At 37.1% G+C, this 27,199-nt stretch overlaps 1 protein-coding gene across 1 annotated transcript; it reads left to right on the top strand.

The window, feature by feature from the left end:
* Positions 1-226: 226 nt before the first annotated feature.
* LOC110930678 (E3 ubiquitin-protein ligase HOS1) lies at positions 227-5,783 on the top strand. The gene is made up of 10 exons (XM_022174031.2): positions 227-413; positions 790-1,177; positions 1,270-1,404; positions 1,481-1,656; positions 1,759-2,151; positions 2,800-2,958; positions 3,108-3,572; positions 4,096-4,233; positions 4,651-5,249; positions 5,344-5,783. Exons 1-10 carry the CDS (start codon positions 282-284, stop codon positions 5,513-5,515), a joined length of 2,757 nt encoding a protein of 918 aa, XP_022029723.1. The 5' UTR covers positions 227-281; the 3' UTR covers positions 5,516-5,783.
* The last annotated feature ends 21,416 nt before the right edge of the window (positions 5,784-27,199 follow it).

The raw sequence follows: 27,199 nt of genomic DNA, 5'->3' as shown, positions 1-27,199 counted from the left end.
AGATTCAATCTTGGACAATGGTAAATATTTAAAATCATTGGTGTAATAGAGTAGATACAAACTCTGTCATTAAAAAAAAAAGTGCACCAAACTTTTCACCGCTAAAAAAGAAAATATTAATGAACTTATGGGCCTAATTTATCAGTAATAATTCTACAGGGGCCTTTTCTGGTCCTTTAATATTTTCTTTTTCATGTCCCAATAATAATCAAAACCCTGCCTCTCCCTCTCTGTTCAAAACACCAAAAATCAGAGCTGCTCGTAGAACCCCCACCGGAAAAATGGAAGAAATGATGCTATTAGACGACGGAGCCACCACCATACCTTTAGATTCCGGCAACCGAAACGCCATCGCAAGCCCTAGCACCAGTCACATCTCACTTCAACCCAATTACAGCTGCCGCAAAGTTCAGGTATTCAAATTCGCACATTAATACACCTGTATTTGCACGATTATCGATTTCAATTTGTGCCAGAACCTCTAGAATGTTCGCTTAAGTACACTCATAACATGCGCATAAGTGATTTAACCAGTTAAAAGTTGTAGCATTGCGTTATGTGAAATTGTTTAGTGAAATTAGGGTTTTAGATCTGTAAGCGATGTTACACACTCTTTTCATTAATATTTTAGAATTTGATCTTCTTTATATATATTTTTTTTGAAGTTTAGCCTATTAATAAGTCGAAAACTATGTATTTTTTACTTTAATTTGCGTTAATTTGCGTATCGTAATGTCGTTGAGATAGTCATGTTTTGGAAATTAATGCTGCTAGTGGCTTTGATTACAGGAAGCATTGGAGCACTTAGCAACTATTGATCTGATAGATTTGTGCAACGAGGCTAAAGTTGAGCATTGCAGGGCTACACGGGACTTAAGAAGCTGTGGATGTAGTGTTCAAAGTGTGTTGAATTCGTGTGGCCATGCGTCTTTATGTGAAGAGTGTAGTCAGCGTAGTGATGTTTGCCCGATCTGCAGAGTTTGCATACCGAAAACCGGTAACAGGCTCTCGCTTCGCCTGTATTATGAGTGCATTGAAGCTGGTCTTATTTCAAAGAGATATGATGACAGGGTTCAAGAAAAAGATGGGGAGAATCGACCGACGGATGATGTTGAACGGCTGTATTTGTTTTTCGATGTTGCGTTGGAGAACAATTTGTTATCTCTGATCTGCCATTGTATCCTTTCGCCAAACAGATAACTTTTTTGTCAGTAAAAGTTGGTAAAATCTCCTTATCTTTTCTGTTTTTTCTTAACGGTTTGTCAATAGATATTACAGATGTTTGTATGGATGAAAGTGCTGTTTCTAGCGACCCGGTTGTTGCTTTGTTACTCGATGAAGTGGTTGTCAAAGACTGGTGCAAGAGGACATTTAAGAATATTATTGCCGAGCTTAAGCCTATTTGTATCCTTCAACATATTTTGATATATTTAGCGTGCGTTATTGAGTTAATGGCCATTTTCTTTGACTTCTTTTAAAGACAATCTTAATGTAGAGGAAATGAAGGAAAGGTCAAACGTGCTTCTTAAGTTTACAGCGAGGCTAGCGTGCATATTAACTGTCCTTGAAGTGTTGGAATCATCTTTTAAGGGTTCCCTCTCGGCACAGCTTCAGGATATTCACCACTTACAGGAGAGCATACTAAAGACAAAACAGGTTTGATTTTAGTATTTTTTTTTCAAACAAGCATTCCTTTTAGTTTGCTTGTTAACGCACTGCATCGGTTATTTCATACCCTTTTTCTCACTCAATTTCCAGCATATGGAGATGATGATTTGGTATACACGGCATCAACATCTTGAAGATCTAAATCGGCATGCTAGTTTCCCATCATGGCGTTCTGATGTCCGCGAGAGAAAATCAACGGCCATCAAACGTGCATGGCCGGCCCCAACCGAAATCTCAACACCAGATGGCGAAATCCTGTTCATCCACGACGCTTTATCAAATCTTGACCCACAACAAGAGTATACACCGGATAGAGATTACGAACTAGAGATTGCTTCTCTACATAAAGACGAAGGTTTTTCATTGTCTAGAGCCAAAATTGAAGGACTCGTAGGAAGCTATCCGTTTAAAAACCTGCGGTCGGCTATTGACGTTCTCTTTCTATATGGAAGCTCTGACCTCGTGGTAGCAAAACAAGCCATTGTATCCTTTTTTCATGTCTTATACGTTATTCTACTGATTTTTCTTCGTTTTTAACTAAACAATTATTTAATATGTAGAGTTAAATACGTTTTTTCGTCCCTGTGGTTGGTTGAACATAACCATTACAGTCCATTAGTTTAAAAATTGCCAAAATAGTACCAGTACTTTCATTTTTGTAACAATTACAGTCCACCTCCATTAGCATCATCTAATTTACTGTTAAGTTTTTGGTGAAAAGACTAAAATACCCATATGTTAAAAAAAAAAACTAAAATACCCCTATGATGAAGATTTGGTGGTTTGAAGATGACGATGAGTTGTGGTCTGGTGGTGGCTATTGTAGAGAGAGAGAGAGAGAGAGTAGGAAAGGTCACAACTAATTTATAAAGAAATTGTTTGTTTTTTTTTTCAGTTTTTTTAACATAGGGGTATTTTAGTCTTTTCACCGAAAACTTAACGGTTCACCGAAAACTTAACGATAAATTGGATGGGGTTAATGGAGGTGGACTGTAATTGTTACAAAAATGAAAGTACTGGTACTGTTTTGGCAAATTTTAAACTAATGGACTGTAACGACTATTTTCAACAAACCACAGGGACGAAAAATGTAACTAGCTCTAATATGTTTTACTCCTTAACTTAAAGCAGTTTTTATATTACCTGTTTGATCGACTCTGGAAAATACATGATGATAAGTGGAGATTCAGTGTAGATGATTTTTCCGCTACGTTTAATATAGCCAGACATTCGATATTGGAATCGTTTACTTTCTATCTCCTTGATGATCACAGTGATGAGGCCTTGCAGGTGATTTTCTATTTCCCGTTCATAATTTTCATAGTTTTAGTATCTTTTGTGAAACTACAATGTATTCATTATTTCATTGCTAAATATGAGTTATTTCATTATTTGTTTCGTAAAGATTTTCATACAACTTTACTGGCGCTATTTCATAGGAAGCGTGTCGTCTTCTCCCGGAGATATCGGGACCCACAACACACCCAAAAGTAGCACAGGTTTTATTAGAAAGACAAGATCCTTATACAGCTCTAATGGTATTAAGGTGGTCAGGTATCGATAGTGGGCCCGAGCTGGTCTCACTTAACGAGGCTGTGACTGCTGTTAGGGTCAGAGTAGAGTGCGGACTTCTGATCGAAGCGTTTATGTATCAAAGATCCGTTTGCACCAAAATTAAGCAAAAGAAAGCAAGGCATGAGTTGTCTGAAGATCGGTTGAATTGGCTGGAGATACTTGCAACGGAAATTTGTCTTCTCTGTATTCGAAGGAATTTAGTTGACCGCATTATTGGATTACCGTGGAATGTAGATGAAGAAAAACACTTACACAAGTGTCTTGTGGATTATGTTTCGGTAGAACCGTTAACAAATACAGGGAGTCTTCTAGTTGTGTTCTATTTACAGGTATCTTACTATTTTGGAGTAAAATGCCATTTTCGTCCCTGAGGTTTGGCCAGTTTTGCGACTTTCGTCCAAAGGTTTGTTTTTTCGCATCTGGATCCAAAAGGATTAAAATCTTGCCATTTTCATCCGGCTCGTTAACTCCATTCATTTTTTCTTCGTTACGTCAGGGGTATTTTTGTCTTTTTTGTTTTAAAGGGCAATTCGGTCTTTTGAGTACGCGCACATAAAGTGAAAAAGACCGAATTGCCCTTTTAAATTAAAAAAAAAGACAAAAACATCCGTGAATTGATAGAGAAAAATGGATGGAGTTAATGAGCCAGATGAAAATGGCAAGATTTCAGACCTTTTGTATATAAATGCGAAAAAAACAAACTTTTGAATGAAAGTCGTAAAACTGGCCAAACCTCAAGGACGAAAATCTACTATTTTGTCTCCTTCAAGCCTATGTATAATCCAAGTTTTGTTGCTAACATGGACTCCGCAATATGCAAGTCTTCCTAAAATGTAGTATCATTTGTTTTAGCGTCATCGATATGTGGAAGCATATCAAGTTGATCAGAAGCTTCAAAGCCTTGAGGAGAATATCATTTCTAATAATCTTGTTGATGACGATGGAATAAACAGAATGCGTACCACACAACGTTGGAGAGCAGCATTAGTTGTAAGTTAATTTCTCTGTGGTTTTTTAAATATATTGAGTAGAGTACACGGATGGTCCCTGTGGTTTACCAATTTTGGACTTGGTCCCTAGGTTTCCAAAAGTACACAGATGGTCCCTGTGATTTGCACTTTGTAACACATTTAGTCCCCAGCTTTTTCCAAAAGTAAATGGATGGTCTTTGTGGTTTGCACTTTGTCACGCATTTAATCCCTAACTTGGACATGCTTAAACCTTTAGATTTGTTGGTTGGGGACGTTACAAAGTGCAAACCGCAGGGACCATCCGTGTACTTTTAGAAACCTAGGGACCAAATCCAAAATTTCAGTAAACCACAGGGACCATTCATGTACTTTACTCAAATATATTTTACCTACAAGTATCGATTAAATATTTATTGGTTGAGTTGTGGTTCTACAGAACAAAAGCATACAACTACTACCAGAAGTTGAACAAGAAAAGGTGAAAAATGGACAAATGACTGATATAACCCCCCCGGAGATTAACTTCAATGATCCGGAAAACCCGAACCCGAATCTTCTCGATTCTGGCAACTTAGTCCCTGCGTATGTTAACTCTTCTATTATTCTTCAACTGGATGACGCAAACCCGTCACCCAAATTAAATTTTGGTGGATTAACGAATTACGGTACTCCTGTTTCACAAGTGAACAAGTTTGGTGATACCGAAAGAGGAATGAGCATGCTCAAATCCATCAGTAAAAACTTCAAATTTGATGATATTATTGCAACATCTACTACACCGTTAAAAGAATTTAACCGAGGGTCTTCAACGATTAAGAAGAATAAGTATCTCCAAAATGACCAAAATGAGTCAACTGACCGCATTCGATATTCTAGTCCGTATTTTGGAAATATTACTGCTAGTTTTGAAGATTCGCCGAGTGGCATCGATGACTTGTTGAAGTCGAAAGCTTCTGGTAAAGGTGGACGATCGAGTAGACTTGGAAGAGATGCTGATGTGGCGGCTTCAGCTGATCTTATGGATATGACGTGGAGGTATAATCATTATTACTGATCTATATAATGAATTTTAATTGAAAATAATGTAATCTTTGACTTATATATACTCTCATCTGTCTATGATCCTCAGTAACAAAGATGAAATGCTTCCTGTGCAAGCAAATGTGAATGGTGGGCCCAGATGGAGGTCAGATGATGCAAGTGATTATGAAGTACAGCAGAGCCCCGACAGACTGACAGGTGGCGCTTCTTTAAAATCACCCTCAAGAGGATTAAGAAGAAGCAGGCGTACCAGAAGATGACTCGTTTCAATATTTTGCAGATCTAAAAACTGTCCTTTACACATCCCGACGATCCTGTTCGGATTGATTCTAAGTAGGGGACCGTTAATAATGCTTGGTTTCGGTCCACCTTTTGGCTGGCATAATTTAGTACCTTATGATTTCAAGACGATGCTTCTATGAGTACAAACTGTGTCGTAAAAAAGTCAAATTTTGAATTTGTGAGTTGCTTTTTCGAATCTTGAAATCATAATCGAAATTGATTTGGGTGTGCTGAGTTCTTGTGCAATTGATTTTCCGAATAAACCTGTTGTTTAAATTTATCAATATTTTAGTAAATTTATAGCTAGTTTTGGCGGAAATATATGTTGAACATGATTGTTTAGCATTCATATTGTTGTCATTGACCATCTCATACAATGTATTGATGAATCTGACACCTGATCCGGCGGTTCACTAGTTTAACCAGTTGGTCTGGTCTAAGAAATTGGTTAGCTGGTAAAGCGAGGAGGCGAGCTTCTTGAGGGTTGACCGGGCTTTCCGTGTTTGGCATGTTCAAAATCAACTGGTTCCTTAGGACAACATCTGCACTCTTGTTTATCTTGGGCTTGGTTTGGTTTTCACAACACAGGCCTCATATGTTTTAAAAATGTCATTTCTCTTTTATAATTTATTTCTTAAAATAAATTTGAACTTTTGAAAGTTAAAGTTATGTTGATTTTTATGTCTTTTAACAGTTGGTTTTTAATTCTATATTGATGAGCATGCTTTTACATAAGCAATCTTTATTTTCTCAAAATTTAATGTTTGAATTTATTTGATGTGGAAGTGCGGGGCGTACTCATCTATCGGATGACGGGTTTGCATCAAATAGAGATCAATTATGAGCTCGGGTAATTTTGTTAATACACGGCAAAGTGTGGAAAAGCGGCTTAATGGTGATGTTTCATCAACCTTAACCAGAAGTTAGTTAGCGTAGTGGGGAAAGGAGATAAAACAAGATTTTGGGAAGATACTTGGATTACAAACGGCCCGTTATGTGTGTAGTGCTTGATGGTTATGTTTCAACCTATTTTTACCGAACCAAACTTGAAACCTTCCATTTAGATTCAATTCAGATCCAAATCAATTGAAATCACCACAAAACTGCTTGAAATCCTTGACCGATCGATTTACTTGCACAGATTTTTGAAAACAACCTTAAATTTGACCTCCAAGAGCTCACAAGCTCTGATACCAATTGTAAAACCCCAAAACCTCAAATACGAACAACCCAAGGCCTACTAACACAATTCCTGCTATATATGGGGCGCTTGTTTAAGACCGTATAGAACTTTCGAACATATGTACCTTCTATGAGACTATGAGAGTAGAGAACGAATCATTGTAGGTAAAAATTTGTTTTCCCTTATAATGTACATTCTGAGTTGTACTTCTTTTACTTGTTTCAACTCATGGTCTACAAATTTTCATCATGGATAACACAATATTTACACATATCCTATGATTGCAAACTATAAAAACAAAATGAACTTCTTTAGAAAATCTAAAATGCATGCTACAGAAACAAAATGAAATTCTTAAGAAAATCCAAACAAGAAACTATAAAAACAGAATTAAATTCTAAAAAAGAGTAAGAAAAAATGTTAGAAAACACAATTTATAGTAGTATAAGAACCCCATGGAATAAGTATTCTGTTAGTCCAAATCATCCACCAGTTTATAAGAGAGTCTGTGAGCATGGGCGGTGATGAGAGTGTGTGGGGAGGACCATCGCGCAGGCCCCGTGATTTCGACAGTGGCGGACCTACCTATAGTCGTGGGTGGGCAGCCGCACCCCTTGAAAAAAAAAATTAGTGTATATTTTAGGCAAAAAACCCGACCGCACCCCTTGAATATATGATTGAACGTCTCATCCGCACCCCCAGCAAATAATTTATGGGGCCGCCACTGGATTTCGAGTGGCACGTGTTTAAAAAAAAATCCGATATATATGTAATTTTTTTTAAATAGTAGAAACATACCAACTCTAAGATACGCCCATTTACAAAACACTTTTTATGGTTTAGAAGTTAGCCCATTGACATTAGGTATAATGAGCCCCATACCCATTTGATTTTAATAAATAATAATAATACTTTACGGAAGGACACATTTTTTCGAGCTTAAACATGGTACATGAATTCTTAGAGACGCCCTTATCTGTGAGAAATGAAAATTCGGGGTGCCGATAATCTTGAACCCTAGATAGTGTGTGTCAAAGAATTTGTACATATAAACCCTAAGTACACGCATCCACCAACTATACGCATCATGCGCGTACTTTGCATAACTTATTCAAAGTTCACGCATGATACACCATGCATGTACTTTCACCTTTACAAAGTCAAAATAAAACAAACGTACGATGAATTGAGACATGAACTTTCTGGACCTAACAGTAGTATTCCCGAGCTTATATAGTTTGGTGAAAAACAAATATGTTTTTGTCCTCGATAATTACAAAAAAGGGTTGGACTTCTCAGTTAAACTAGTTCGTGAGAATATAAGGGGGTACGGGGCACTATGCGGGGAGGCAAGCGGTGACCCCATTCCCCGAGCGGGAACACCGCCGCCATCCCCGCGGTGAGTGAATTCGGTGACCAAGATCGGGGTGTAGTTACCGCATGAGAGAGAGGAGAGAGAGATGGGGTGATTGGTTGTTAATGTGGGTCCACTCTTTTTCCACCAATCATATTTTTTTCTTCTTTTTTTATAAAAAATAATTGTGTGAGTGGAATGATGCCAACGTTTGAGTTCAAAATGAGGACTTAAGAGGGGAGTTGACGTGACACGTGCTGATTGGGTGTGTGTAAGAGAAGGGACTCCCCTAAGAGAGGAGTGCCCCTCTCACCCTAAGGCTCGCAAATACTTCGGGACATAATGGAGAAGTTATAAAGTGGTGTTGTTGAGCCACACCTAAGGTAAATACATTCGTTTGGAGAGCTATGGATGGGAGGATTCCAACGACTAATGAATTATCAAACGTGGGCTAAGGATCACAAATCTGTAGTGCCCCCGATGCGGTTACATGTAAGAGTTGGTCAATCATGTTTATCGACCAAGGCGGTATGGTGGTTGATTAGTGTATGGCTAAAAGTTTCAGCATTGATGTCTTGCTCCTCGGTCACAAAAGTGTTGAAGGCGGTATATAATCTGCATGTAGGGGTGGCAATCGTGCCGGATTGACGGGTTACGGGTTGGCGGGTTGGTGGGTTGAAATGTTCAACCCGAACCTGACACATTTTATTATTCGGGTCAAAGATTTCAACCCTAACCAAACCCATATTAATTCGGGTCAACCCGACCCCGACCCGTTTAACCCATATTTTTAAATGAGTGATATAAGTTGCTGATTTATAAACGAGTTGTTCGGTTTTAAGCGAGTTATCGATAACATGTTTAATGATTAGTATGAGTATGATAAATAAATAATATAATGTGTCAAAATTAACATTATTATAACTAACCATGTAAAATAGAAACCGAAAAAACAAAAATATAAAAGATTTTTTTATCTAAATAGTTAAACGGGTTAAGGGGTCAACCCGTTTTTATATGGGTCATCCCGAACCCGGCCCTTTTTTAATACGGGTCAACCCATACCCGACCTGTTTTTTTAAACGGGTCGTGTTAGTCGACCCAAACCTGTTTTTTTCCTGTCGGGTTCGGGTCGGGTTAACAGGTCGTGTCAAGAATTATCGCCCCTATTTGCATGTATCAAAAAGACACAAGAAGGCGATATCGTGTGTGGTTATGTCGGTGTTTTAGAAAACTTGGACTTGCAGGAACGAGAAGGTGTTTAGGGGATCCGATACTAATAATTCGAAAATTTTGGAGGATGTAAAGGAGACCACATTTCTTTGGATGATACATAGAGTGAAAATGGTGCATGTTACACTAGATATATGGTTAACAATTGACATTTGATCCTAGTATATTTACTATGTAAAATGTTGGTTCAGTTCTTTTTATGCATGAAGGAAAACAAATAAATCATACCTGTCACAGCAGATAGTGCAGAGGAGAATCCAGTGAGGGAGTTCGACATGCCTGTCATCTTGATTTGGTTCCTCCTTAGGATGCTAACTGATGATGGTGCTAAGAAACCGAAAAGGGATATCGGCTTTGGAGAGGAGGCCGAAACTAATGATGTTATGATCTAATGGGGTGTGAATTGTGAAACTGAGTAACCCTTAAACCTCCACATAACTCTCCTTATATAAGCACCCAGGAGGAAACCTAATTAGTTACTAAGGGTAATATGGTCCATCAACAATTACCAACTAATTAAATAATAGGTTCTAATATATTTTGATCTCTATAATGTAAATGATTAAGATGGCTATAGATTAAATATTAAACATAATATATTTAATCTTACATTCTCCCACTTAGCCGAGTAATCATTTACTATGAGTATTAGATAAGCCTGATCAGGAGTTAACACTCATTTTAGCCTTAAACAAGTACTATAGCAGAGAAATACAGCCGTTGAATCATTATGCGACTCAGGACCCCCATTAATCATACTATAGCCTTAATTTAAAACCTAATCATCATGATCAAAATACACGTAAGCCCTTTGTTTGATTTGTAACTTTTATTTATTTGTCTATATGCCATTATACCGGTTGAACATATTCTAATAGACATACAAAATCAAACTTGAGGAAATTTCATTAAACATAAAACATAAGCTAGTACAATATGCTCAAATAAGGTCTTTACATAATCCCATATTCCGAACATGTTCTTCGTAAACCTTAGGAGGGAGACCTTTAGTCATCGGATCCGCAAGCATATCCTTAGTACTAATATACTCGATACAAAGATTATTTTCCTCAACACGTTCACGTACAAAAAGATATTTCGTATCGAGATATAAACCAGCTCCAGTCGAACTGTTACTGTTCGAGAAACTAACGGCAGCTGAATTATCACAGTAAAGCTTCAATGGTCTAGAAATGGAATTAACGATTTTGAGTCCAGTGACCAGATTTCTAATCAACATTCCATGACAGGTTGCGTTATAAACAACAATGTACTCTGCCATCATTGTGGAAGTTGTTGTCAACTGTTGTTTATGACTCTTCCAAGAGATAGGGCCGCCTGCTAACATAAAGATATAGCCCGAAGTGGATTTCTTGTCATCTTTGCATTTGGCAAAGTCAGAATCAGAATAGCCCACCACTTCTAAATGATCACTTCTTCTATAAGTCAGCTTATAGTCTTTCGTCCCTTGCAGATATCGAAGTACCTTCTTAGCTGCTTTCCAGTGATCTAGGCCAGGGTTAGTCTGATAACGGCCTAGCATTCCAGCAATATAAGCGATATCTGGACGAGTACAGACTTGAGCATACATCAAGCTCCCGACTACTGATGCATAAGGTATCTGGCTCATTTGCTCCTTCTCAACCTCTGTTGTCGGACACTGAAACGAACCGAAAACATCTCCCTTAACTACTGGAGCGACGGAGGGTTTGCACTGTTGCATGTTATACCGTGTAAGGACACGATCTATGTAGGCCCTTTGGGACAATCCTAAGATCCCTTTGTTTCTATCTCGGTGAATTTCGATGCCAATGACGTAAGATGCATCTCCGAGATCCTTCATGTCGAAGTTATGCGAGAGTAACCGCTTCGACTCATGCAACATGTCTAAACTATTACTTGCCAATAGAATGTCGTCAACGTAAAGGACAAGTATAGTAAAGTTGCTCCCACTCATCTTGAGGTAGGTGCATTGATCCACTTGATTCTTCATAAAACCTTGCTTCTTCATGACTTCATCAAACTTGAGGTACCACTGACGTGATGCTTGTTTTAACCCGTAAATGGATTTCTTCAGCTTACAGACTAGATGCTCCTGACCTTCAGGCTCAAAGCCTTCAGGTTGCTTCATGTAAACATCTTCGTCCAAGTCTCCGTTAAGGAAAGCGGTTTTAACGTCCATCTGATGCAGCTCTAAGTCGAAATGAGCTACTAGGGCCATGACGATCCTTAATGAATCTTTACGAGAGACAGGTGAAAACGTCTCTTGATAATCAATTCCCTCTTTCTGAGTGTAGCCCTTTGCGACCAATCTCGCTTTGTAGCGTTCAACGTTACCATTCGGATCCAGTTTTGTTTTGAACACCCATTTGCATCCTACGGGTTTGACTCCGTTGGGTAATTCTACCAAATCCCAAACGTCATTTTTCTTCATGGAATCAAGCTCATCAATCATTGCTTTATTCCATTCAGAAGACTGATCACTGCTAATGGCTTCATTGTAAGAGATAGGATCATTGAGCTTTCCGGGATCCATTTCAGTCAGGTAGGTAACATAATCATCCCAATTAGGAGGCCTTCTTTGCCTGGATGACCTCCTGAGTAGATTATCGGGTTCAGCGTTGTCTTGGTTTTGAGCGTTTGATGTGCCTTCGTCATGAGGTATAATGGGTTCTGATTGTAGAGGTGAATTTGGAGTTGGTGCAGTAGCTTCAGGAACAATAGTTGCATTGGGTACAAGAGGAGTAATCGGAGTAATGGTAAGCGACGAGTCTCTCCCCCCCGCGTCTTGTACTTCTTGCAATTCTTCGTAAGGGTTGGTACTGCTCCCACTGACCTTGAAATCCTCCAGGAACGCAGCACGCTTGGTTTCAACAATACGGGTGACATGGGAAGGACAATAGAAACGATAACCCTTAGAGTTCTCAGGATACCCGATAAAGAAACAGGTAACTGTCTTAGGGTCAAGTTTCCTTAGGAAAGGATTGTAAAGTTTTGCTTCAGCAATGCAGCCCCATACTTTCATATATTTAAGACTCGGTTTCCTTCCTGTCCAAAGTTCATAAGGAGTTTTAGGGACAGACTTAGAAGGAACTCTATTGAGTATATGAACAGCTGCTTTTAACGCTTCAGTCCAGAGGAATAATGGTAAGTTAGTGTTGGCTAACATACTGCGCACCATGTTCATAAGGGTACGGTTTCTTCTTTCAGCGACACCGTTCTGCTGAGGTGTACCAGGCATGGTGTATTGGTTCACAATCCCCTGGCCCTTACAAAACTCATAAAATGGACCAGGAGCTTGACCCACATCAGTATGCCTTCCATAATACTCACCGCCTCTATCTGATCTCACAACTTTAATCTGACGATCTAATTGCTTTTCAACTTCAGCCTTATAATCTTTAAAAGTTGTTAGAGATTCAGATTTCTCCTTAATAAGATACAAGTACATGTAACGAGAATAATCGTCAATAAAAGTGATAAATGAAGTATGTCCTGTTATGCCAGCGATTTGGTAGGGACCACTAATGTCAGTGTGAATGAGTTCTAATAAATTAGAACTCCTAGTGGCACCTTTCTTATTCGCTAATGTCATTTTACCTTTAAGACATTTGACACATGTTCCAAAGTCAGAGAAATCGAGAGGAGGTAAGACTTCATCCTTCACGAGACGATTTAATCGCTCTTTTGAAATGTGGCCTAAACGCTGATGCCACAACATGGATGAAGTCTCTAAGTCTCGTTTCTCTTCCATCTTTGTGAGTGATTCATTAATGTTATATGACAACAAAGATTTGGAAAAGCCATCATCTAGTTCTAATCTATAGAGACCTCCATCCAGAACACCAGTACCATAAAGAACAGAATCATAATGGATAGAGAGTTGGCGATGACCATGGGAAACAATAAAACCGTCCATGTCTAACTTTGGTCCTGATACAAGGTTCCGAGTTACCTCAGGAACATATAAGGTATCATAAAGTTTAATACATAAACCAGTTTTCATAACTAATTGTAATGTTCCAATGGCCTTCACTTCTAATTCTCGATCATCCCCAACCTTAAGCGTTCTTTGGTTTCTTTCCAGCTTCCGGATTGAAAGGAATCCCTGAGTAGAATTGGTAACATGAACCATAGAACCAGAATCAAACCACCAAGAATTAGCAGGAACACTTAAATTATAGGACTCAAGTATCATAAAATAATCGTTACCTTTCTTAGCCAGCCACTCCTTAAAGTCAGGGCATTCCTTCTGCATGTGTCCTGTCTTTTTACAGAACTTGCAGCGGATACTGCCTAAGGAGTTCTTAGAGCTGGAAGGTGCACTTGCATTAGAGTTAGGAGTAGACTTATGGACTTTAGAAGCACCCTTCCTCTGATAATTGTGCTTCCTTTTCTTAGGATTGGAGGTAGTGAAATTGGCAACATCAGTATGGCGATCCATCCTCATACGCTCCTCCTCATGTACGCACATGGCGACCAGCTCACTCATCGTCCATTTTTCCTTCTGAGTGTTGTAGTTGATCTTGAATGCTTCAAAAGAAGAAGGAAGCGAAGTAATGATGAAATGAACAAGGAAACCATCACTGATTTCCATTTCCAGCCCCTTCAGCTTATTGGCCATGTCGTTCATCATCATGATGTGCTCGCGAATGCCGCTCCTCCCATCATACTTAGTTGTCACAAGCTTGAGAATAAGAGTACTAGCGTGCGCCTTAGACGTCCCTTTGAACTGAGCCTCCACATGTTCCAAGTAGGTTTTAGCATCTTCAGAATCAGGAATAGCTCCCCTGATTGCATTGCTTATGGATTGCTTCATAAACATGAGAGACATGCGGTTACACCTAGTCCACTTTTCATGAGTTAACTGCTCAGCAGCAGTGCTTTGAGTGGTAAGGTCCGCTGGCTTTTTCTCTCTTAGAGCATAATCGAAATCAAGCAATCCGAGAGTAAGCATGAGAGCATCCTTCCATGCAGCAAAGTTATCACCAGTTAAAGGTGGAATCCCGCAGTTGGGTGCTGATAGTGGAAATAAGATGAGCAAGTTATGATACTAAGGAAGAAAACTAATGTGATCTATGGGCACGTTAAACTAAGGCAGGCAAAATAATGACCATTTTACATAATGAAGCTGTGATAATGTCTATTACTAACATCAAAATAATAGACTTAACTAAAAAATTCTACTTAAACGAAAACAAAACAGCTTTGGCCAGAAGTGTAATCATTTAAGCATATGTGCAAAGTGGTTGTAACAAATCAGCTTTGGCCAGAAATTGAAACAATCACTTTAGTTATGCACTTGCTAAGTATGCCATCTATGAAAGAATTAAATCAGCTTTGGCCAGATATTAAAACATTCATGCTTATGATGCACACTTAGCATAGCTTTCGTAATACTTGAACGATAAGTAGATGTATCAAGTCAGCTTTGGCCAGAAATGATATATCAAAAACTCATTCAAGTTAAGCTATTTCTGGTTTTGTAAAACATTACATTATCTGATTCTGATTAATTAACTAAGTAAATTACAAAACCATTTTTTCGTTATGGTTGCGAGTCACATTTAAACAGCTTAAATAATGAGATTGCGAGTCGCAACCACGATCTCGACTAATGATGTTATGGTTGCGAGTCGCAACTACGGTCTCGACTAATCACGTTATGGTTGCGAGTCGCAACTACGGTTTCGACTAATCACGTTATGGTTGCGAGTCGCAACTACGGTTGCGAGTAGCAACCTCATGGTTGCGAGTAGCAACCTCATGGTTGCGAGTGATGACGTTATGGTTGCGAGTAGCAACCTCATGATTGCGACTAATGACGTTATGGTTGCGAGTAGCAACCTCGTGATTGCGACTAATGACGTTATGGTTGCGAGTAGCAACCTCGTGATTGCGACTAATGACGTTATGGTTGCGAGTAGCAACCTCATGGTTGCGAGTAGCAACCTCGTTAACAGCTGTAATTGTGATATCATAACCGAAAATTCGAAATCTAAGGGATTAAGAGATATCCTTTCCTGTTTAAGCTGATCTAATTTTGTTAACAGATTTCGAAATTATAATCTGCTTATCTTTTAACAGTTTTTGTAAAAAATTAGAGGACAAAATTAGATCAAAATCAGGAAAAAACACTTAATAATCCAAATCATATTCCAAAACATAACAGAATATTCGAATTTTCACATGAACATGATGAACCCTAATCATAAAAAATAAAATTCTGGAACCCAAAACCTGAATTTTTAATAATTTTACTAAACAGATTTCGGCTAAAACATGATCCAGTTAATTCGGTGAACAAACAATTAATCCTTTCATCGAAAATCATGATTTCGAGTCGATTCTTATGACTCGAAACCGGCTGTCAAGTTCATATGGTTTCAAAAAATTCCGTTTTCCAAGTTTCAATCCCAGAATTATGGATACGAAAACAGAACTGACTAATCAACATATGCTCTGATACCACATGTTGGTTCAGTTCTGTTTATGCATGAAGGAAAACAAATAAATCATACCTGTCACAGCAGATAGTGCAGAGGAGAATCCAGTGAGGGAGTTCGACATGCCTGTCATCTTGATTTGGTTCCTCCTTAGGATGCTAACTGATGATGGTGCTAAGAAACCGAAAAGGGATATCGGCTTTGGAGAGGAGGCCGAAACTAATGATGTTATGATCTAATGGGGTGTGAATTGTGAAACTGAGTAACCCTTAAACCTCCACATAACTCTCCTTATATAAGCACCCAGGAGGAAACCTAATTAGTTACTAAGGGTAATATGGTCCATCAACAATTACCAACTAATTAAATAATAGGTTCTAATATATTTTGATCTCTATAATGTAAATGATTAAGATGGCTATAGATTAAATATTAAACATAATATATTTAATCTTACATTAATTGATGCAATGTTCTGATGTACTATTTTGCCTCTTTCTAGCTCCTTGCTAGATTGGGGGAATGGGGGCATTTATGGACTATGGTACAAGTTTAATGATAAATGTTGGTGATGATTTGTGGGGACTGGGTCAACAATCCAGATTTTTTGCTTTGACCAATCCTCCTCTATACATATAACAAAAGAAAACAGTAGTAATAATAATAATAATTATTATTATTATATAATACATTAATAAATTTAAACAACCTTCTCTTGGACATATGGAGGAATCTTTAAAGCTTCTTGGGATATTGTTATTATTCTTTATATTATCCTAGAAACACTAGGCCACCAATTATTGTTTTGTTATTTTATTATACACATAATCTTGTTCTTTATATAGAAAACATTATCTTTTATTTAGTTTTTAAATACGTAAATCTCTTTTTCCCAATTATACTAATTTTTGTTCACCAAGTTCTACCAAATTATAGCAAATTTCTTACGTTACGTATCAGTTTTATAATCAAAACTACAAATTATAATGATGTAATGTAATTACAGCTAGAAGAGTAATTACCTTCTTCAAATATAATCAATATATATATATTGCAAAATAAGAAACGACAAAATATAAAATTAAACCGCATCCCTAGCATATATGTTTGTGAAACATAAAAATGTGAAGGAAAAGATAATGTGAAGATAAATACCCTTTTTGACGCTTGATAAACGAAAACTGAAAAAGGAAGCCACGTGTAAAATTAAAATTGGATAAAGGTTTATGATAAGATCTCATTTTTTGAACGGCTTATGATAAGATCTCATGTGTTGTCAAACAAATAAATCCCAACTACCACGGTTTCCCATAAATATAATTCCCACCATTTTTAATCATTTACTTCCTCCCAATTATTGATATTTTAACTAACTTTAGGGTGCACGGGGTGTCATCGGTGACCTCCATCGGTGCCCCATTTTGCCGCTTAGGTATGCACCGCCAACCATGCGGTGACCAAGAGAGAGGAGAGAGGAACGGTGAGCCGCCACCGAGGAGAGAGGGAGGAGAGAGAAGGGGCTTGTCCAATCACAGATTTTCTTTTTTTTTTTTTTTTTTTTTTTAAAAAAAAACCAATTCACCTAAGAGGGGAGTGGCGCCATCAAATTGGGGTGTTAGGGGAGTTTAAGAGGGGACTTGACGTGGCACACGGGGATTGGTTGGGCGTAAGAGAGGGGACTCACCTATTAGGTGAGCACCCCCTTCACCCTTAGATAAAAAAAATATTGGACGCTTTCTAATCTTTACAATAAAACCATTTTAACCATTTACAGTAAAACCCATAAATATAATCCATGCTTTCTAATATTTCACTAGTGAACGAAACTTGCTTTTATAGCTTGTGTTAAAATTTGCTAAAACTTTATTTCAACGATTTGTGCATTAATATTAATCCTGCGAAAAAAAAAAGAACGTTTGGTTTCAATGATTTGTGCATTAAAACTGAAAAAAATCAAGTTAAAACGTTGTTCAAAATGAACATGTCGCAGCAACGAGAAAAAAACTTCAAATATACCCGCGTATTTAGCTTTTTAAAAATTTAGCAACACAAACTGTTAGTGAAAATCAAATCAATTGAGTTGACTACTTATATTATTTAAAATATAAAGACTGATATATTGAAACCTAAAAAGAATTATCATGTGTTGTAACATCAATGCATATGGCTACTATTTATAATCCATCCATATTTACGTATATATTGAAAATTTTAACTTAAGCTAAAGTATTATTACATTAAAAACTTAAAATTAGTTGGAAGAAAAGTTCGATGCCCGTCTATAGTTTTCTGTTTTTTTTTTTTTTTAATTAACGGCTAAATTAATCGTTTCCTCATGTAGGATGGCCTAATAATGGCAGAAGCAAAACCTCTATGAATTTTTTAATTAACGGCTAAATTAATCGTTTCCTCATGTAGGATAGCCTAAGACCATGTGTAGTGGGGTATTATGGGGCATTATAGGGCAAAAAAAACACCCCCTTCTCCATTACATAGGGCATTATAGGGCAAAGAAAAATGGGTTTGGCGTTTTAATGAAAACGCCTAAATGAATTGTGGAAGGTTTGAATGGGTTTGACTAGCCAATGAGAAAATAGTTTTTTTTTTTTTTTTTTTTTTTTTTTTAATGATTGGTAGGGCATTATAGGGCATTATGCCCACTACACCACTTTTGTTATAATGCCCAAGTGTGACTAGGATGCCACATGTCATATAATGCCCCATGGTGGAGGCATTATAAATTACTACCACTACACATGGTCTAATAATGGCAGAAGCAAAACCTCAATATATAAATAAAGAGGCCTCAGTACAGTGGCGGAACTAGACCTTCAACTCAGGGGTATCCCAAATTTTTTTAGCAGTGTCCTCGTACTTGTTCAGGGGTGTCCTGTGTATAAAAATCGGGAAAAAAATTTTTTACACTACTGGTAAAAACTTGAGCCGTAGCCCGGGCTACGCCCGTTTACACTACAGGTCCGCCCCTGCCTCAGTACATACTACATACTGAGCTAGGTTGATGGTCTAGTGGAGAAGCAAAACATCTATGAATACTATTTATAAAGAGGTCTCAGATTCTATATTAGGCAAGTATTAAATTTCGGACTAGGAGTAGGAGTAGGAGTAGGGCTGTAAATGAACCGAACAAACACGAATAAGATATTGTTCGTGTTCGTTTGATAAGGAAGTATATGTGTTCACGAACATTTACCGAACGAGATTTTATGTTCGTGTTCGTTTGTGCTTGTTTGTTAATTTTAGGCAACGAATGTTCATGAACACAAATGAACAGAAACTAATATCTATGAACACAAAAGTAAACAAACAAACACAAACAAATGTTTATGAAAAAAATATATAATATATGGATACTTACTAAATATTTTATTTGTCGGAGTTTCAAAACATTTAAATAAAATATAAAAACTAAAAACAATCTTGAACTATCGAACACAATCGAACGTAAATGAATAAGTTATCGAACGTTCACGAATATAGATGAACGAACGTGGCTTCTGTTCATGTTCGTTCATTTAACTAAACGAACGAAGTTTCCTGTTCGTATTCGTTTGTTTAATAAACGAACGAACACAAACGAATTTCCCGCTGAACGATTCACGAACTGTTCGTTGAAACATTTGGTTCGTTTGCAGCCTTAAACAGGAGTATAATCGGATTCTTGTTAAGAAAATATTTCACATTTGGATTTTACGTAAGCAACGGATATTAATATCCCACGTGTCGACAAACACAACCTCAATTCCTCATAGAGACCCAAAAACGTGGTGATCCTGCAAATCGATGTCCATTATTTTGTTATCTGAAAATGTTGTTGGTACACTAATATTTGGCACATTTATTGGTCACTTTTTGCAAAACAGATATTTTGTATCAACTATAAAAAAGTATGAACTATTAAGAAGAAAAAAAAAGGAAAAAAAAAACTAATTACCAACAAACATAATGTTATCAACAATCAATCAATAAGAACATCTATAAAACAAAACAAAATAAAGTTTCAAGAAAGACATTCTTTTTTGTATTATACATACTTTAAAATACTTTCAAATAGTAATAACAAATAGAAATTAATGCTATTTTTTTGCATTACAATTTACAAGAGTTAACTTCTTCAAATAGTAACGCGTCCCTTTTTTATACCAAGATGATGCAAACATTAAATTCTAAATTTTGCTTTATTATGATACGTATATAGGGATATGATAAATTAATTACTATGTCATGTAAACATTAGGATGTAAGGGGCACCCTTCTAAAACCACCCGCAATGGTTTAGAAAAATAATGCCCCCACCATGGGGCATTATCCGACACATGTCATCCCAGTCAGCATGAGGCGTTATTGCAAAAGTGGCATAGTGGGAATAATGCCTGATAATGCCCCTTCCAATCATTAAAAAAAAAAGCAAACAAATGGATGGTGATTGGCTAGTCAAACTTGCATGGGGTTCTCCAAAGTTGTCAGACAAATGCTCAAAATTGATTGGTTAAACAAACATGTGCCAAAGTTCATTTCAGCGTTATTATTAAAACGCCAAAGTTCATTTTTTTGATTTTTTTAAATAACGCCCCATGTAATGGTAGTGGGGGCGTTTTTGGGCGTTTTTTTTCAATTTTTTTTAAAATAACGCCCCACTACGGATGGTCTAAGTGGGGAGTGACCTCTCTTACCCACAGCCAATCAGCACGCGCCACGTCAACTCCCCACTTAATTCCCCTCACACCCTCAATTTGATGGCGGCACTCCTCTCTTGGGGGACTTGCTTTTTTTTTGTTTTTTTATTTGTTGTAATTATCCATGTATTATAAATTAAACAAATATTAATAAAAATTAAATAAATTTAAGAAAAGACATTTAATTAAATTAAGAATAAAAATTACATTAAATGCCATTTTAGTCCCTGTGGTTTGGGTCATTTTGCCAGTTTAGTACAAAGGTTTCATTTTTAACCTGTGGGTCCAAAAAGGTTTCACAGTTGCCATTTTAGTCCACTTGGATAACTTCATCTATTTTTTCTGTTAACAAGAAGGCCAATTCGGTCATTTTGTATGTAATTCTGTTAACTAAATGGGCAATTCAGCCATATAAAATAACCGAATTGGCCTTCTCGTTAACAGAAAAAATGGATGAAGTTAACCCAGTGGACTAAAACGGCAACTGTGAAACCTTTTTGGACCCACAGGTTAAAAATGAAACCTTTGGACTAAACTGGCAAAATGGCCCAAACCACAGGGACTAAAATGACATTTAACTCAAAATATAAAAACAAACTACTTGTCGTCGGAATTCGCTTCAAGGTGAGGTAGATCTAAACGTCCGAGATGCTCAACGAGATCGTGTTTTAGTCTCCAATGCGTTTCTTCGTCAATGAGCTCGCTAAAAGCAGTATCATCGAAGACGGGTTCGACTGGAGGATCTCGAATATGTACTGGTGCTATCGCCCTTCCGTCATCTTTTATAATCATGTTATATAAAATAATGCACGTATACACGATGGACCTTATCTTTTTCACTGTTTTGGAACGCATTGGACGATTTAGTATTCCCCACTTCGCCTTTAACACACCAAACACCCGTTCCACATCTTTTTTTGCGGCCTCGTGTTGCCTCTTGAACTTTTTTTCATTTGGGATGTGAGGATATGGAAAAGACTTCACAAACACGGACCAGCTAGGGTAGATCCCATCAGTAAGATAATACCCGTGTTTGTATAAGTGGTCGTTAGATAATACCCATGTTTGTATAAGTGGTCGTTCACCTGAAATGGACAATTTGGCGCCGTTCCGTTTTGTTGAGTAAGAAATAACGGAGATTGTTGGAGCACATTGATGTCGTTTTGTGAACCCGCTGGGCCATAAAAAGCATGCCAAACCCACAAATCTTGAGACGCCACCGCCTCTAACATAACTGTCGGGTATTGATGATCGCCTCTCATATATTGTCCACGCAATTCTGTGGGGCACATTCTCCAGACGAAGTGTGTACAATCCAGACTACCCAATATACCAGGTAGGTGATATCTCTCCTCATGAGCCTGATACAATAGCGCAACGTCGTGGCTCGTTGGTCTATGTAAGAATTCACCAGCATACATTCTACAGACCGTCTCGCAGAAATAACCAAGGCACTCACGAGAGGTCCTTTCAGCCATATTTAAATACTCGTCGTTTTCGTCTGGTGGGTTACCGATTGCAAGTTGTTTAATCGCAGAAGAAACCTTTTGCAACGGCGTGAAAATTTTCTTCATTCTCCCGTCCAAGCCCTCTTGAAACCACTCGTTATTCACTTCCACGTCACTAACAATTTTTAGGAACAAAGACTTGGACATACGAAACCTCTGACGAAAAATATCGGCATTAAATTTTGGATTATCAACAAAATAATCGGCCATGAGTGTTTCGTGGCCTCCCACACGATCTCGACGGACAACTTTTTTTTTACTAGACGATGCCGTGTCTAGTAGCTCCGCTTGTTGGATGAGATTTTGGAAGAAAATTAAACTACTATCGCTTGACGATGAATCTTCATCGTCGGGAAAGTCGGGCAGGAGAGAAAAAAGGGAACTCGGAATCCATTTTTTTTAAAGATTGGGTAAAAAATTAGATGAGTTGAAGGGTTTAAGAGAGTAATGTAGAGGGAATTGTTTTGGGTTTGAAAAATAAAAAGATTGAAGTGGGTTAATATTTATAGGGTTTAGGAGATTTTTTTAATATATAACGGCTATATAGCCGTTTTAATATAAAAAACGGTCAAAAAAATACAAATCTCATCGGTGAACACAACCCGCTCCCCAGTCCCCGAGTTGGGTCACCGAGGGGTCGGCGACGGTGTTCCCGATCGGGGAATACACTCACCGTACCCTCCCCGCAGGCGCCCCGGACACCCTTAGAATTGATGTTTATCCTTTGAAAATTTAGAAGCCTTAGATAAATATACAAAAGATTTAGAGTTAAATGTCATTTTAGTCCCTGGGGTTTGGGCCATTTTTCAGTTTAGTCCAAAGGTTTTCATTTGTCGCATGTGGACCCAAAAAGGTTTCATTGTTGCCATTTTAGTCCACTAGGTTAATTTCATCCATTATTTCTGTTAACGAGAAGGCAATTCGATCATTTTATACGGCCGAATTGCCCTTCTAGTTAACAGAATTACATATAAAATGACCGAATTGCCCTTCTCGTTAACAGAAAAAATTGATGAAGTTAACCCAGTGGACTAAAATGGCAACGGTGAAACCTTTTTGTACCCATAGGCAAAAAATGAAACATTTGAACTAAACTGATAAAATGACACAGAACATAGGGATTAAAATGACATTTAACTCAAAGATTTACCAGTCACTAATATAACTCAGTCGTTGTGTCTTCTCTAGACTTATCTTTGATTCTTTTCACTTCGATAGTCAATAGAAAGGAAACATGTTCTTTTTATACTATTAACAATTTTCAAGCAAACCATCATAACATGTATAAGATTGCTTTATGATGAATTCAAAACATCTATGATGTATCTTCTCTACGTCATAAACGACTATATATACCTTGTTTATGTATCATTGGTGAGTGAATCAACATAAATATGACCAGTAAAAAATGACGATAGAAAAGTAAAAGTGTATAATCTATAAAAACGAGTCAAAGTGGAATGTCCCACACTAGCACTTCCGCGCAGTAATTCTACCGAAGATGATCCCTTCACGAGAATAGCATATTACAATCAAGAGAACTATTAAAAATGATTATATTGCATAAGACTTCACATTATATTATGCTAAATTACGTAAGCTTTAAATTTTGTTTCATTATGATACATATGGTAAGCGTTACGTGTGTCCATTTTTTCATAGGTTTCTCCACTTCGATTAAGTCTTGATAACGAGAGTATCTGTTGAAATATACATGTGTCTAATTTAATTGTCAAACATATAATTCATTAAATGTTATCTTGTTTAATTTTCATGTATTGAGCTGCTTATTTTTGTTGCTGGGCTAAAAGATATTTACTGCTAATATGGGCTTGAACTTGCTGATGGGCTGAGACGGGCTTAGAGCTATGTTGGAATGAGGTGCTGGTATTTAAAGGAGCAGTTCATTCAGTTGTAAAAATAAGAAACTCCAGAATCTTCATAGACGCTCTTCTTTATCGAGTCATCTTTCCCCAAAACTCTCTATCGCAATCTCTTTCAAGTATCAGGCTCTTTCAAGAAGTATCAAGCAAATGGAGGGTTTCTGGTTTATTCATTGTCATGCTGTATTGTTCAATCATCTCGTGTATACTCTCGGTTGTTTGAGAGATTATTGTCTGATTATACTCTCAAGTGTTCGAGAGTTTGTTTCTGGTTGTTCTCTCCAATGTGAGAGAGTTTGTTCTTCGTGTATTGATGGTCATCAATTGATGATCATCCAGGTATTTTTCTGTATCATTTGTTTTGTATAATTTCTGATCTCACTTATAGTGAGATCTAGGTTTGGGGGTGTTTTTGGTTTGGGTAAGATAATAAAGTTTTCGTCACAGTTTTTGTCGCTTCTTTTTGTGTTATTGTATTGATATCTATGGTTTGGTCCAAGGTTCATACCATTTTTGACATGGTATCAGAGCCTCGGCTCTTGATTCATGATTCTTTTTTTCAAAAGTCTTGTTAACAATACAAACCCTAATTTGTTTAATCGATTCTTGGATCTGAAAGTGTGTGGGTTTACTTTTGTTTTGTTTTGAGTATTTCACATATTGGGGTTTAATCATCTCTTGATTATTGAGTGCTATGATGGATTAGTTGTTTTTTTTTGATTCTAATGTCTTCCACTGATATATGGGTGATTGTCATTTAGGGGTTATTGAAACCCTAACAATTTGATCACCTTGTTTCTAATTGGTCTGGAGTTCAACCACAATCTTTGCATCTTAGATCGAAGGTCTCTTGGGTGCTTATCTTCCTCGCTGATATATTTGGCGAGTCTATATCTTCCTGGTTGATGATTGTTATTCTTGTAAACTCTGACTGTAGTGACGGTTTACTAGTTTAGTCAAGACGCTGAAGCATGGAGTCTCATCTCACATACATGGCTTCCCAAAATATGTAAGGTGCGGATGGGCTTGTTTTTTTAGGGCATCCAGATGTCTTGTGTTGATATATAAAGAACAAGATAGTATGTCAAAGTCTACTAGTATCTTCCATTAGAGTTTTTCTCATGTGTGATTCTACAGTCTCACTCGGATCTGTTCTAGGGAATGAGCATATTTGGTTCGTTTACCTGTTAGATCAAGTGTTGTGTGAGTTATGAGTTTTTTGTTGAGACCTCCAGTTTATCTTGATCAGACTTATTCGTGTATATCGTTCAGATTCAGTTGCTTTTCTATGTGTTTGGGGCTGATTTAGTATATGGTATTGAATTTCCGATCAGATCTTGAATTTTGTGGGTTTTTTGGTTCTGCTTTAAGCTTGGGATTTTGATAAATGGTACACACTGTTGTTGGCGTCTTAATCAGGGGTTCTGCTCATGATCGTTGCCTATTAGGTTTGCTGGTTGTTTGTAAGAATCTTGTGTATAGTTTTAGCCGAAATCATCTTATTGAAGTAAGAATCTCGTTGGATAAGAATTTTAGCGGAAAAAAAAGATATGAAGAAGTTGTTCTAAACACTTAGGTGCAGTGGTCTGAAGAACTCTCAAATCGGGTTTATAAGGCTGAAATTTCAGCTGAAGGTTCCAGATTTGGTTTGTCGTTCACATAATCTTAGCACTGTAAGTCCTTTCTAAACTTCTTGGCTGCTGGAGTACCCTGTAAGGATCTATTTCTCTATTTCTTTTTAATTATTCTGTCACACGTTTATTCTGTATTAGGCATTCTTGACCGGGTTAGGGGGACCGGTATTGTTTACAGGGAGAGTCACACCCCTGTTGTTGTGATGCATATTATCTGTGTTCCCTGTTGTTGTGATGCATATTATCTGTGTTGCATATTTGTGTTTTTTTTCTTTGTTATTGTTTTTGTTTGCTGTGTGTGCTTGGCCTTAGTGATTTAGGTCCAGGGTTGTTATTACCCTATTCTTATGTGTTTTCTATTTAGTTCTTGACTTGTGCTGTTTGATTGTTTAATTGCTTTTGTGAAGCTTGCCTTGTAATCTGTTGCAATTTTAATAGGGAAAAGAGCATATAAAGCTGTAGAATTTTATCCTTTGCAACTTGTAATGTTTAGACAAACCAAACGTACAATTTATAGTAGGATTTCCTAGTTGTATCTTTTACCTAGTTGTTAGGTTTTCTTAGAATTTGAAAATATGTGTTGGTTATAACTAGTATAAGTATATGGGACATTGATTTTTTTTTCACTGCTGCGTTCTTACTCTTCTTTTATTCTTATTGATATAATAATCATTTACGGTTTCTCTTTTTTATATCTCTCTTTGTCTCGTACTTAAGTTAGAATCAATTTATGGTTTATTTTTCATGTCAAGTCAGTTTTGAGTTGTTAATCAAAGGACTTTTATGAATAACCTTTGTTTTTTGTAGAACGGAAGGTGTCATTCATGAGGGCTTTTTTGTTTCAACTGATTTGATAGCAAGTTCTTGTGAGTGCCTGTTGCTGGTTTTCCAACATTTGGTAGTTTGAACTGGATATTATCCTAATCTCAGATAATTTTAAGTATGTTCTCTGTTGTTCTTTTGTGCGTATTCACTGTTCTAGACCTAGGTTTTTTATTCTTATTGAATTTGTTGTAATCGTTAGGTTAAAAGATTGATTATCATAGTGATAATTAGTGTTTGCTCGTAAGGATTGAGTTTTGTTCAACGTGATATGGAGTTTATATGCTTGTTATGAGAATTTAGTTTTGGACGACGTCTTCTTCTTTGTTTGTATGAGTTCTCTTGTTATAAGTGCCATGTTTAATGATTATTTTTTATGTCTTGGTAACTCATTATGCTTAAAAAAGAACGTTTTTTTTTGTTTTCTACTCAATGAGCTTCGTATGTTTCAAACTCTGTTTAATGAAATCATGTATAAACTTGTCTTCTGTGTAGAAGTTTTTTGTAGTCCATATGATCTTATATTCTGGTACATCTGATTGTGACAATCACTTTGTCAGTGTATTTGTCTAGAATTCAAAATACATGTGAGTTCACATGAGTTCTGTATTTTGTATTCTGTTTTTGAGGTTGTTATTATTCTCAAATATTTGTCTTAGATTGTGTAACTCAGGTTTGTCTTGAACATTGGTAAAATTGGGCTTTGACCGTGTCTTGATGGTTTTTTATTGAAATCGTATCATGATGGGTTATTTGACTCGTGTGCCGTATAGTCTATAATCTTGATTGTGTGGTTAGTCGAACCATGTGGTTCGAGTGTTTCTAACCAGTTGTATGTCAAGAATTCTTTATGTTTTTTTTTTGACAGCCATGTATGCTATCTTGTGTGAAATATGACTTTCTTC

The sequence above is a fragment of the Helianthus annuus genome, chromosome 3 (assembly GCF_002127325.2).
Source record: "Helianthus annuus cultivar XRQ/B chromosome 3, HanXRQr2.0-SUNRISE, whole genome shotgun sequence".
Lineage (NCBI taxonomy): Eukaryota > Viridiplantae > Streptophyta > Magnoliopsida > Asterales > Asteraceae > Helianthus > Helianthus annuus.
This window is presented reverse-complemented; position numbering and strand designations above follow the sequence as displayed.